Below are 13,169 nucleotides of genomic sequence, written 5' to 3'. Positions count from 1 at the left end.
CTGATGACAAATGGTATCGTGTAGATAGACAACTTCCATTTCTATCGAAGTATTCTGATTGGCATTTTTCTTTTTTCTGCTGGTTGGTAATATGCAAAGGGCATATTGATGTATGTAGTGATGTGGCGTAGTCATAGTGGTAGTCATAACCCTATTTTGGGGGTGAATGGTTTTGAAGTATAGAATATAACACTTCAGAAGGATTTTGTTTTCTCCTCTCTTAGTTTTACTCGTCAGAGAGTAGGACATTTCTGGAGTCCTTGATTGTTTTCTTGCAGATGTTTCATTGCCCAACCAATAACATCTTCAGTGCTAACAACTAAGCTCAGAGAGCATCAAGGAGTCCAATCCTGAGCTACAAATATTCTTTACAGTTGGTACCAGGACATGTGATTTAGTGCTGCAATCTTAATAAAACTATATTTTCTTCATTCCTACAAAAGCCAAGAATCATGCACTTTAGATTAGTCTATTCAAGATGCCTTCAGACATACATCTTGCAAATGATAGTGATAAACACTAAAAATTGGGAATGAGTCATAACAACATTTGCACAGCTCACATTGCTGCTTCAAATACTGTTCCTGGCGTTCTTTGTGCACAAAATAGCTATGCATCCTTTTTGAATGATTTCTATAGGTCTGGTAAGCAGATCTGGCACATCTATACCTATCCCCCTTTCCTCTTCAACTATAGAAAGGTGCTATGAAGAGCTGCAGATGGTTAGCTCTCAAGGCCAAGCATCTGCAGTGTATGAATGGTAATTTAAAAAGGGAAGGATTTGGAAATGATTGGTTGGAAAACATTTAATGTTTAATGTTCATTGCTTCACCAGTAATGTGTGAAGTGGTCCCTCATCAACCCTATAATGTGTGTCAGCAAGTTTTCATTTAAGCAATCCAGTCGTGGCTGTTCAGGGTTGATTTACTGGCATGGTGAAAGACAGAGAAGGAGAGTTCATATAAATAATTATCACAGCAATACTAAATTGGGGTCTTAAGAAGACTCAGGGAATACAGGAGGAGGACAGGATTCTCTGCTCTGATTTTAGGATGTGGAGAAAGAGCAAAATTGAGCCCACGCCTGCCTTGGGGTGCCCATCTGTTTGTTCTAAGGAAGATTAGAAGACAGTAAATGCATGGATAGTACTACATATCTTGCTTGCTCAATTTTCTCTTTTCAGAACTGTGAGATGCTGGTGGCTTTAGCAAAGGGTACTTCTAATTCTTGATAAAAACTATTCATACCTACAGGCATGTGTCTTTGTTGAAAAAGATATTGGCATGCAAGTATTGCTGTGGTGCAAATTACTCAGATAAAGCACACCTCACAGAAATTCTGCAGAAGGTAGTGATTGCGTTATTGTAATTTAATTCTTGTCCCTATAGAAAGATGACCGAAGTCAAACAAAAAATATTTTGTGCAGGAATAATAAATAGACCAAAATGGCAAAGGGCATGATTTGATTGTTGAAGTATTGCAGCCTGAACACGACTAAAATTAACACTCATCAGCATATTGGAAATGAAAGCTGGCCTCCTAATTTGTTTATTTATCTTTAGAAAATGTTTTGCCTACTTTTTATTTTTTAATAAAATAAATCCTAAAGCAAACCCTTTCTCTCTGTAATGCAATCATAAGCTATGGGGCTTCTTGATTTATGTATGAAAACTAGGGAAGGAGTTAAACTTGCTATGTCTTCCTTTGGCAGCTCCAGATCAAGCATGCTGTGACTGAAGCCGAAATACAGCAGCTGAAAAGAAAGGTAAGAATGAAGGCTGTGCGGACAGCCATAAAATCCTTTGCTTCCCTTGGAGACTTGCCAAAATCCATTCTTGAGAATGTTTTCCAGAAAAGCTGCAAGAACTGGCTTTGTAGATGTGCCTTGTAATAGTTGAACTATTTTTAATAGTGCTGTGCAAAGCATTTGAAATGGGATGGGCAGAAGAACAAATGAAGGACTTCTCTTTGAATTTTCAAAGGAGCCAAACGGGACGACATGGCCATCATCTATATTTAGCTTTTGTTCACTGGGTAGTCCTTGGCACTACAGTTTTTGTAAAAAAGGAGTTTTCGTATAGTTAAAATGGAGTGGAATCTCCCCCCCCCCAAGCTATATAAAATGCCACCATGACAATTGTATTAATTCAGTACAATTTTTTCATGGATAATTCTATTGTCTTCAGTGTTTTGACTTTCCAACTGAACTGCTAGGATGCTACCAGTTGGAAATTCTCTCTTGTTATGACTTCCTTCCTTGTTTCCCATGGTTAGATCTTCAATAGTTGGACAGCATCTCCTACTTTATTGCGTGGACATTCCTTCTGGCCCCTTTGAACTTTAATTGGAATATGCTACTTGTGCTTTTTCCTTTGCCCATCTTTGATATGAGCTATTCCAAAGATTTAAAAAATGGTTTCTAAAATACAGTTATAATGGCAATAAATCATAGCATTTTTTTTCTTTCCATAGCAAGAGTTCTGCTGTGTAAGTTGCTAGCTGCCCACTTATAACTTCCTTTACACTGTTTTAAGCTGTAAGGCTCTTAAGTCAGCTGGTTTGGTATTAAAAGAGCTGAAGCAAGAATAATCCAGCTTGCAACAAGACTATCTTAGAGTCAAGCTTAGAGTACTAATTTTCCCCTTTCCAATTAAACTAACACCTGTTCACTGTCATCCACGTCTGAAAGAAATATTGCAACTTTTGTATGAAGCTGCTTAGGAAGGAATTTTAAGCATAGCACAACATATTTCAACTTAACATTCTTCACTTTTTTATTGTAATTTCTACTATTTTCCATTATGGCAGATGGACAGAATTCAGAAAGAAATTGAGAGCATCAGATTCCAGTTGTCTAGTCCATCCAGTCCTACATTACAATTGGATGTAAATTTGTAAATTTATGTCAGCCTGGGTTATCTATCAAGATATGTTCAGATTTCAAATACAGTTCCTGACTTTGTAAACAATATGAATTTCTCAAGCTTTCATTCCAGTGTAAAGATATGGAGCTGTGGGTGCCTTATGAATAGTTGTTCGATTTGTTCTTTGTTTTTGTTGGTTTTGTTTGTCTGGCCTTGATTTTCATTAAGATAATTATTTGTTTGGTTATTTATTTTATCCTACACCAAGTGAAATGAATGCAGTGCAACTAATTAACTTATCAATTGACACATAACTATTTCCTCTCAAATTCTCTATCTTCAGCTACAATCAATTGAACAGGAGAAAGCTCGCTGGCGCATTGAGAAAGCCCAGCTGGAACAGAGCGTAGAAGAAAACAAGGAGCGGATGGAGAAACTGGAAGGATACTGGATGGAGGCTCAGAACTTATGCCAGGCTGTGGATGAGCACTTAAAAGAGACCCAGGCCCAGTACCAGACTCTGGAAAGGAAATACAGCAAAGCTAAGCGACTTATTAAGGAGTATCAACAGAAGTAAGAATTAGAACACCAGATCTGCTTCATAATTCTCAACCTCCATCACTTCTGTTCTATCATAAGCATGCTTACAAAGCCATTTCCCAAAGCCAGGATACTTGGATTAGCACTGTACCATCCAATGGGATTGGTAGGCATATAGAACAAATCAAAATAGGCAGCATGCCTGATCAAACCACATATCAAAATAAACATTACTCCACACGGTTTCTTAAAACACCTTTAGTAGTTTTAATATGGTTTTTAAAAATCAAGCTGATAAAGGATGTGAGACAGATAGGGAAAATAACTAAGCAAAATGATCCTCCCTCCCTTTTTTGTCTATATATGTTATATGTGAATTACTAGCTGAACCATTTCACAGTTTGGTGACTGGTAGTGAGCGGCTTTTTACAGAATATTTACTCTGTAGGCAGAAACTATAGTCTAATTTATATAAGTGGGATGGAATTGGGAAAGAGAGCCAAGGTGGCGCAGTGGTTAAATGCAGCACTGCAGGCTACTGCTAGATCAGCAGGTCAGCGGTTCAAATCTCACCGGCTCAGGGTTGACTCAGCCTTCCATCCTTCCGAGGTGGGTAAAATGAGGACCCAGATTGTTGGGGGCAATATGCTGACTCTCTGTAAACCGCTTAGAGAGGCCTGAAAGGCCTATGAAGCGGTATATAAGTCCACTGCTATTGCTATTGCTATAAATGATTGAAAATGCTGGTCAGTTTCAAAAGGTATGGAATTATATGCTTAATGCATCTATCTATCTATCTATCTATCTATCTATCTATCTATCTATCTATCTATCTATCTATCTATCTAATTTATCTATCATCTACTTACCTACCCTGTTTCTTGCAAATAATACTTCAAGAGAGAAAAAGATATTATTGTTTTTGTGCCCAATATATGCATTTTGAAGAATGTTCACTTATGGTGAGGATTTTTTACACAGAGAAATTATTCAAGTGTCTGTTAGATGTGTTGAATAAACTGCTTTTTTTAAAAAAAGCAGAACATTCATCTGAACTAGAGGGTTCCAGAGTCAAATATACTTTCCTGAAATATTTAGGCATAGTTTGCACAACTTTTGCTGAAGTTGCTACTAAATTGCCATTTCACTTAACAAAAGGGGAAATTATTATTTAAATAGAGACAAATACTTAATAATTTAAAATATAATTGATATATAGTAAATAAAAAATACTTTTTATATTGGGCCTGCTTACCTTTTTGTACCTTCTTTTAGCTTACAACATGTCATTCAAATGCAAATATCATTCTTTTGCCTAAAAGAAGTTGTGATCCTATGCTAGCATGGTCCATCCTTTTCCGCCATTGGATAGTTTCTGCATTTTTGACTTTGATTTTTAACCTCCACCTCCTTTTTCCGCCTGCAGAGAAATTGAATTCCTCAAGAAGGAGACAGCTCAGCGTCGCATCCAAGAGGAGTCTGAATTGGCTCACAAGGAGGAAGTTGACAAGCTGCAAGAGAAGGTGGGCATCAAGGACAGTGCTGGGGGCTTACCATGACCCCAAAAGGAACGAGAAAGAAGGAAAGGGATGGAGAGGCCATAGTTCTGCCTCAGGACGCATGAGAAAACGCTTGCTTTTAGAAGGACCTAGCTGTAAATATGAGCACTTGTCACAAGGCTGACAGAAGGGGGAGGAAGAGGGGGACATGCCAGCCTTTCTGATCTGTTTTATTGCTGGGCATGAATGTTTTTATCTTAGAGGATTTCATCTGAAGCAACCAATCATTAGTTAAGCAGTAGCTCCTGCAGCTGGGAGAGGAGAGGGGAATATCTTTAATCCTTCTGTCTGATTGATAATTTCATCTCATACCCTTTTCACCCAAGGATCCTATATTTGCATAGTGGAAATCCTTTAACTGTATCTTTCTGAAGCTTCTATCTGAGAACATTTCCATCAGATATTAAATCTATTGTTCTCCCCCTCCCCCCCAGGTCCTTCAGTCTGAGAAACCTATCTGATTTTACATCAAAGCACATCAGATCCATATAGATCTCTACTATTCAATCTTAATTTAGGAATTGTCTCTTCTTCATGTACATTTTCTCTGAATGGGACTTTCAGGCCTCATTCTGCAACAGATCTCATGGTCACATAAATACATACCAGGAGTGGGTTTCAACTGGTTCGTGGCGGTCCCCGCGAACCGGTTGGTCGGCGAACCCGGAAGTAAGTAACTTCCAGGAACGGCGAAGGGCCCGCCCGCCCGCGCTCCTTACCAGTCTTTGAAGGCTTCTGCGCTTCCACGCAGGCGCATGGCACATACAGCGCCTGCGCGATTCTCCGCAAGCAGCTGGATGGCACATACAGCACCTGCGCGAGTCTCCGCAAGCAGCTGGAGCATCGCGCAGGCGCTAAGACGCATGCATGAACTGCGCACGTGCACGAGAACACCACCGGCCCCGTTCCAACCGAACCGGTTGGAACGGGATTAGCAACCCACCCCTGATACATACATACATACATACATACATACAATGATTTTCTTACTGAGCCATGGGGAATCTGCCACATTTTAGATCTAACATCAGGCAGAGTTATCATATCAGATTTGTCAGGGTGTTTTCATGCTTTTGTATGTTAAATGTTGGTGCACATGCATGTACATTTCTGTGTGTGTGAATGGCTCTGAGTTTCTGTGATAGTTTCACAGATAGGAAACACTGATATGGAAGCCAAAACCAAAGTGAAAACCTTTTCTGTGAATATCTTAAAACTCTAATGGCTATTTATTCACCAGCTCCCTCTGCAGTGCATTGTTGGAAATTCAGCCCCTAAAAACCTATGTCTTTTTGAAGTGGTCTTTCCCCTCACTCACCATCCTGACCCTGATCATGGAAACAGACCCATTGATTATTAGTTACAAATGAAAAGAGCCAGGTTCACAGGTATAAAAGCTGAAGTTAGCAGTAGTCAGCCTTACTTTTTTGAAGGAATTAAACCCTAGTTTTACATAGATTCATGCAACATTTTTTTTATTCCTGGGCTGCCAGATGGAAAACTAACAGAATTGGGAAACATTTGCTATGATTGTGGTGGCTGGAGAAAGTAAGAGTATGACCTTAGTATAGACCAGGCAAGCTGGTATATATCCCAGAGAGAGTACCTGTGTGAAAAATAATAACCTTGCCTGGAAGTAGACCTGTGTGAGGTAGTGGTTGATTACAAAAATGATAGAAATGAGCTGCCTCAATCTAGATTGTAGATAATGGATTTTTTTTTAAATCACTCTGTTTTCTGCTGCGATATTCAGACTTAGAAAAAAGGCTTAGAAAAAAATAGATTTATGGGCAGAGGGAACTGGTTATGCTTAGTTATGTTAGATCTTCCTTCTTTTACAAAGTTGAATTAAGTGTACATTCCCTGACTGTTTTTGAAATCTGGACAGTCTAATTTTTATCTAACAAACAAAAACATTACAAACCATTATTATTAAAAGTACAGGATTTCACTATAATTCCATTCCTTTTTTAAGGAGTTTAACCTTTCTTTAAGCCACAAAGTCAAGGGTTGACGTCTGCTTTCCCAGTTGTTGCTCCCATGACATTCTGTTTTTCCCCAAACGGTTCTTTCATCATCATCGCTCCATTGATTTCTCCTTGACCTGTTCCCCATGTATGTTGCTGATCAACATTTTCTTCTCTCCTTCTGTTTTGGCACAGTAGCTAATTGTTCACAAGGTTTCTAAAACAAGTACCTTGATGGACAGTGCTGGTGAAATTGGGCAGCCTATAAATAAATAAAGGGCACAATGACAGAAGTGTTGGGACAAGTGTTAGAAGGAAGGATAGCCAAAATTGAGTTTCCAAAGATGTTGAATCTATTTACCTACTGCAGTAATGTTTCTAAGACAATAGCTTTGTGATTGTTAAGTCCAAGCTTGAAAACAGAACACATCATTGTGATGTTGTCTTCCATTGGCATGCCAAAAGTCAAGGATTATAGGCATAGTCTAACATCTAGATGTCTGTAAAGTTCCCTACTACTTAAACTTTAATTGAAAGGGTTGTTTAGCCATTTATTCCAGATGTGAGCAAACAATGGTTCATGAAATGTACTACATCTCACCGGCTCAGGGTTGACTCAGCCTTCCATCCTTCCGAGGTGGGTAAAATGAGGACCCAGATTGTTGGGGGCAATATGCTGACTCTCTGTAAACCGCTTAGAGAGGGCTGAAAGCCCTATGAAGCGGTATATAAGTCTACTGCTATTACATACCCTAAGTCCCATTTTTGAGGCTCTTCAGAACTTTTCTCCCAGGACTGTGATATTTGGCAGCAAAGCCACATTTTTTCCTTTGTAAATTAGGAATAGCTTTAAAACAGATTATGTATTTTTTTTTAAAAAAAAAATCTAAGTCTAATTTAGGGAGCTCATTGCCTATATGGGTACCTCCATTTTTTTTAATCAATGGAAGTTTTTCATATTCTTCAGAGTAGTCTCACTGCATTGTAGTAGTCTAAATATGATATAATTGGTAAATTGGTGCATTGGTAAATGTTGCCAAATTACATCAATTCAGGAAAGTTCGTTTCTAATGCCGAAAGCATAGTTGTGTAATGTCGCGTAGTTGTGGCATTCCTTGCCATCTCTACTACCTGAAGATCTACAGTTGCCATTGAATCAGGTAGATGGCCAACCCACAGATCTTTTGTGGATGTGGATAATACAACCCACTTCTTTTAATAGATGGAACTCTTGTCCCCAAGTGTGGCCCCCATATCCAAGTAATCCATTGTTACTGTCGAGGATTTACATACATCCTCTCACATATGATAGTTAATGATCTGAAAGTATAATATCACCGTTATGGGAGGTAAGTCTATTTATTTTATTTTAGTAGACGCTCATTTCTTCTCTTTCTATTAATGAATAAGAAACAGAGTCATCCAGAAATATCTCTGCCATGTGTATAACTTGCAGTCCTGCAGATTTTTCTAATTCATGCCTTCAACCCCAGTCAGCATGTTTAGTAATGAGGAGTACTGGGAAGGTAATTCCGCAAACTATAAAGAACTTGATGTATAGCAATGCAACAGGAAATGAAAATGACATGAAAAGAGATTACAGACTTAAGCTATTTGAAATCTGCAGGAAACAAGGTCTCCTAATTTGTATTCATATACATTTTAACATTATCTTCACTGCCCTTAATTTTTTTTCCCCTCACCATTTTTTCCTTTAGCCATTTCATATTGCTATCTGCCAATCTGAGCCAACAGACCATTGGCTCCAGCCACATTATCTGCATTTCTTTCCTAAGTCCACCCTACCTCTTCCCCATCCCAAACGCTCCTTACTCTGCCTGGAGAATTTCTCTTTATCCCTTTCTGTTATGTGTTTTTCAGATCTCTGAACTGGAGGTGAAGCTGCAGACTTTGAAAAATTCCAACACGACTTAAAAAGAGAGAGAGAGAGAGAGAGAGAGAGCAGAAAAACATATAAACCAACCAGAGAAATTAATTCATCTTATTATTAACTATTACTATTATTCGCAAGGGACATCTTTAGAATTTTCTTCCACCCATGCCCAGTCTTTATTCTTCCTCATCCTGTGCCTCGTTCCCTTTATTTTACTGCAGGGAAAATACTGTAAAGCCCAGCACTGTCAGAAGAACTACTGCAGATGACCTTGCCATCTGTTGAGTATGAGGCTGTGAAAGACCAGGTGGGGTGGTGAAATTCTAGATGGACTGCAGAGACACAACCCACCTCTTGATGGTGATGGATCATTTTCAGTTTCTGTGTCTGGTGTGCATCTTGTGTCAACTGGAGAAACAGATGATGGAGGGCGGGAAGGTGGTCATCTGTGTACAGTAATGTATGTCTTCTGTCCCATCTGCCTGATGAGAACCTTTATGGATTGGGACTGATGCCCCATGTCTATACATTGACTTGTTGGCTCTTCAGTGGTGCAGGCAACTAGAACATAGAAAGACTCTGCTGGTGACAAATAAGACCAGCGGTTTTCATTTTGCTTCCTGAATCTTGATCTTATGAGCTGGGTGGGGTGGAGGGTGGGACACTTGTCTAGCTTTGAGATGGGAAGATCTTTAGTTTTCCATCCTTTGGGCAACTTGGAATCCATTGTTCTCTATGTTTTGTGGTGAGAACTGTATCTGTTTCCTAACGAATGAGCCAGCAGGAGGTTTTGCTGGCCATCTTTGGGACATCCCTGCTGGCAACTGACTTTTACATCAGGGAAGAAGTATCAGCCTGTTTTTCTTTTCCTCATTACATTTTATTCCTATTTTTTTGGAAGATTCCTGGGAATCTACATTCTGGAGACTAACAAACTGGACTCTCCCAAAGGACTTGAGGGTTCAGACGTAATTGCTGAGAGCAAATATATCAAGGCAGCTGTAGCCAGGAAATGAAGCCAGAAACTTTAGAAAAACATGGAACTGCCATTCTGTATTTGCATCTCCAAAGGCCACCAGTTTGTGCTGGATCCATCTCACCACTGTCAGCATCAGGGTTTGCTGGGGAAATTGGAATCTGGAACTAATTAGGAGCAAAACATGAAAACAAAGCCCTGGTGGTCAAAAGCAAACTGTACAATGAATCTTGTCTTTTTAATTTAATGGTAAGGGTTATTGTGTTTTGTTTTCATTCATTACATCAGGTCTGAGGACCACTGCACAGATCCATTTAGTGCTGGGATTTAGAGTTCATCTCTCTTGTTGGCATACTGCTCTCCCTGGCAGTGACACAATGTCATGTGTCGCACATGTGTTAACCTGTCAGTATCTTAACTTCAACACATTTCTTTGCTGAAGGAACAGTTAGTGTAGACAGTAACTACAGGAAGGTCCAAAATGCTGCAACACCTTAGCTACCTGGGAGATCTTATGCCGCAGCAGTGTTGAGTTACATCAGATGCTGATAGTGAGTTACAAAAGCTGTCCAAGGTGCCAGAGGACTTCAACTTTTTTTGCCTCCTACCCTTTCCCTCTATTTAATGAAGCAAAGCGGAATGCTATAGTTGTTATTCTATGTTCCTGCATGCTTATGAATCATCAGCTAGGAAACAATATTCCAAAAAGCTATTCATTCAGAATCAAATATTACACCACAGAGAAGAGATTGCAAAAGAACATTTCTTGGCACCACAAGTCTTGAAATCTTCTGTATTCCATCAGTTTCATGGTCAATTTATAAGCTACGCAATGTTAGTGTGAAGGATCTATGTAACTGGGATTAATGGCCAATGTTTTATGCAGGGATAATATTAAAGAGAGTAAGGAAAAAAGACAAGACTTGTGAAGTGTAGCATGCTGAAACTCAAGAAGGATCTCCAAAAATGTTTTCTCTATTAATGGGCTTGGTTCATACAACATACCAAGGCATACTGTAGTTTGTTGGACATTTACCATGTGCAAATCCAGCACAATTGAAGGTTAGTCAATAAACTACAGTAAACATATCATAGTGTACATGATGTATGAAACCAGACATGTCTATCCTTGTTACTTTCTTAGACAGAATATTTCTTGTTAGTTACTTAGACTTATTCTTGTGCCTGGATTTTAGTTGAATGTTGTATTATTTAAATAATTTTTAAACATGCACCCATAATCAAGTCCCCGTATAAGATTTTGCATATAAAGTAAGTTCATGAGAGTTGAAAAATAGGAGAGTTCCTTCCCTTGCTGGTGTTCTCCATGGATGAAGTTATAATTCATATGGTTCCAAGCCAGCAGATGAGCGTTGTAATTCAGGACACCCAGAAGATACAGGTTGGCAAAACTTCCAGAAACAACTGTTCTAGATTGTTTTATCTTGTTGTTTTAAAGTATATAATGTTTTAAAGGGGGGGGAGGGTCAAATCATGCAATTTCTCTCATCAAATCACAGCACCACCTATTGAACAATGCCAGGTTAATTCTGGTAATGTTAAGTCTTTTGACAGTATTTTTAACGGCGTTGTTAACTGCCCTCGGTTATTTATTTAATATCTTCTATGAGAAGTGGCAGTAGAAATATATTTTGTAAAGTTGCTGGAAAAGTGACTTTTTTTGTCAAAAAGAACTGAACTATATTACTTCAAAAGCTTGGAATTAATTATTTTAAAATAGTATTCTGTCAGGAAAGTTCTAGATGGTTTCCTTTAGAATTGTCATGTTCTGGTCCTTGGGTGCTCATGCACTTTTCACTGTTGGGAGGAAAATCCCAAGATATTTCCTTCCTATAATTTGAGAGAGGTGTTCTTGGATTAATACTGCTGTGGAAAATAAGATACTGGTGATGAAAGAGATTGAATACCAGGGTCGGCATTATGAAGAAGTTGGTTTATTTGGAAGGATGATGATTTCTTTCACTTATTTCTCCAGGATTCACCTAGAAATTTCCAGATCTCGTCATGAGGACGTGTAGTTTGTTTGTGATAAAAATCATTCATTTTATCCTTCATTATTTGGAATTCAAAGGTTTGATGTGTGAAAACTGTTCACACATAAGATGAGTATTCAAGAAGATCACTTCCCAAAGTTAGGTTAATCTTTGCATATTTCCATGATCTGCTTATATACTCACTTTGGTCAAAAGTGACAATTTGGTGGGTTATTTTCCAAAGTTTAATTTATATATGGAATGGGTATTCTATACACATGCCATGATTTATGAACAAGGACTTCAGTATGGCAAATATTTTGGATTCATTAATCAAAAATAAAAAACTGAAAAGTCCAATTTTTTAGCCTAGAAGTGGGGAATCAAATGATTTGGGAAAGGCTACTTTCCTATCTCCTCTACATAGAAAGGGTCACATTGTAAATGTTCTCACATATCTATCCTAAAACTCACTGCTCTTAAAGCTAAAGGCATCATACTGTATGTTCATGCACATATAACGTGGGGAGTATGCATTTTAGTGCTCTGTGAATTGCTTAAAAGTTTACTGCAAGTGTAGTTCAGCCAATTTACAGCCTCAGTCCCCTTTATGTGTTATATTTGTTGCAGTACATTTTCCATCAACTGCTGGGGTGATAATGGAGTTGGTTGTCTGGCGCTTGAAGGATCCAGGTTCGGTAGGAACTTACATGTGTATGATTGAGTGATGTCATTCAAAATAACACGTCCTATACTATGTTCTCTTTATACATACAGATGGAAGAAGTTGCAGAAATAGCCACAACAGGAGAAATTGTGCCATTCTCCTAATAACATGGGAATTCCCATACATACAAAATGAAAACCATGGAAAGTAGCTCGAAAAGACTCTCCTTCATCTCCATACTGAATTGCAGCAGATTAAGTAGATCTGCATCCAGCAAGATAGTATAAGAGATATACAAAATGCTCTAACTGGATGAAAGGTGGACAGGGAACTGTAATCTCCTGAAAAGCAGATCAGATTTAAAACAAAACATCTTAAATTTAATCTCACAAGTATAAATGTATATGTATATAATATATATATATATATGTATGTATGTATGTACGTACGTATTGTTCCTGGTTTTGTATTCCAATTGTCCTACCATCTGGTCATATAAATAGCAAGATTTTGTTTCCAACCCTGTTCAGTTTTTCAAACATTGCAGGGGAGGAACTTGCATGAATGCACTTGGCTGACGTAGCTAAAAATGTTCTTCAAGAGAGTCCTTATAGAAGAGCAAGAGGAAATTTTTGTATAGATAGGTGGATAGGATGTAACCCATTAATGAGGATTCAAATATAAAATCCTCTTTTCATCGTGATGTTG

The 13,169-nt window shown here is 38.4% G+C and overlaps 1 protein-coding gene across 4 annotated transcripts in view; it reads left to right on the top strand.

The window, feature by feature from the left end:
- The window catches only part of PPP1R9B (protein phosphatase 1 regulatory subunit 9B), a 79,940-nt gene extending 66,771 nt beyond the window's left edge, over positions 1–13,169 (top strand). Inside the window, exons 7-11 of one of the 4 annotated variants that reach the window (XR_001313285.2) lie at positions 1,712–1,765; positions 3,208–3,437; positions 4,831–4,927; positions 8,812–10,049; positions 12,572–13,169. Coding sequence is in view for 2 of the 4 variants with exons in the window: in XM_087713624.1 (XP_087569750.1) it covers positions 1,712–1,765; positions 3,208–3,437; positions 4,831–4,927; positions 12,572–12,625 (435 nt within the window). In the remaining 2 variants the exon portion in view is untranslated. Of the gene's footprint in view, positions 1–1,711; positions 1,766–3,207; positions 3,438–4,830; positions 4,928–8,811 lie in introns of all 4 variants that reach the window. The other 3 variants (XR_001313286.2, XM_087713624.1, XM_014061668.2) reach the window with 3 other exon arrangements.

Source organism: Thamnophis sirtalis, unplaced genomic scaffold (assembly GCF_051295495.1).
Source record: "Thamnophis sirtalis isolate CommonGarterSnake01/CBP01778 unplaced genomic scaffold, rThaSir2_p1.2 scaffold_4, whole genome shotgun sequence".
NCBI classification, from domain to species: domain Eukaryota; kingdom Metazoa; phylum Chordata; class Lepidosauria; order Squamata; family Natricidae; genus Thamnophis; species Thamnophis sirtalis.
The sequence above is the reverse complement of the archived record's forward strand: the minus strand, read 5'-3'. Positions and strand labels throughout refer to the sequence as shown.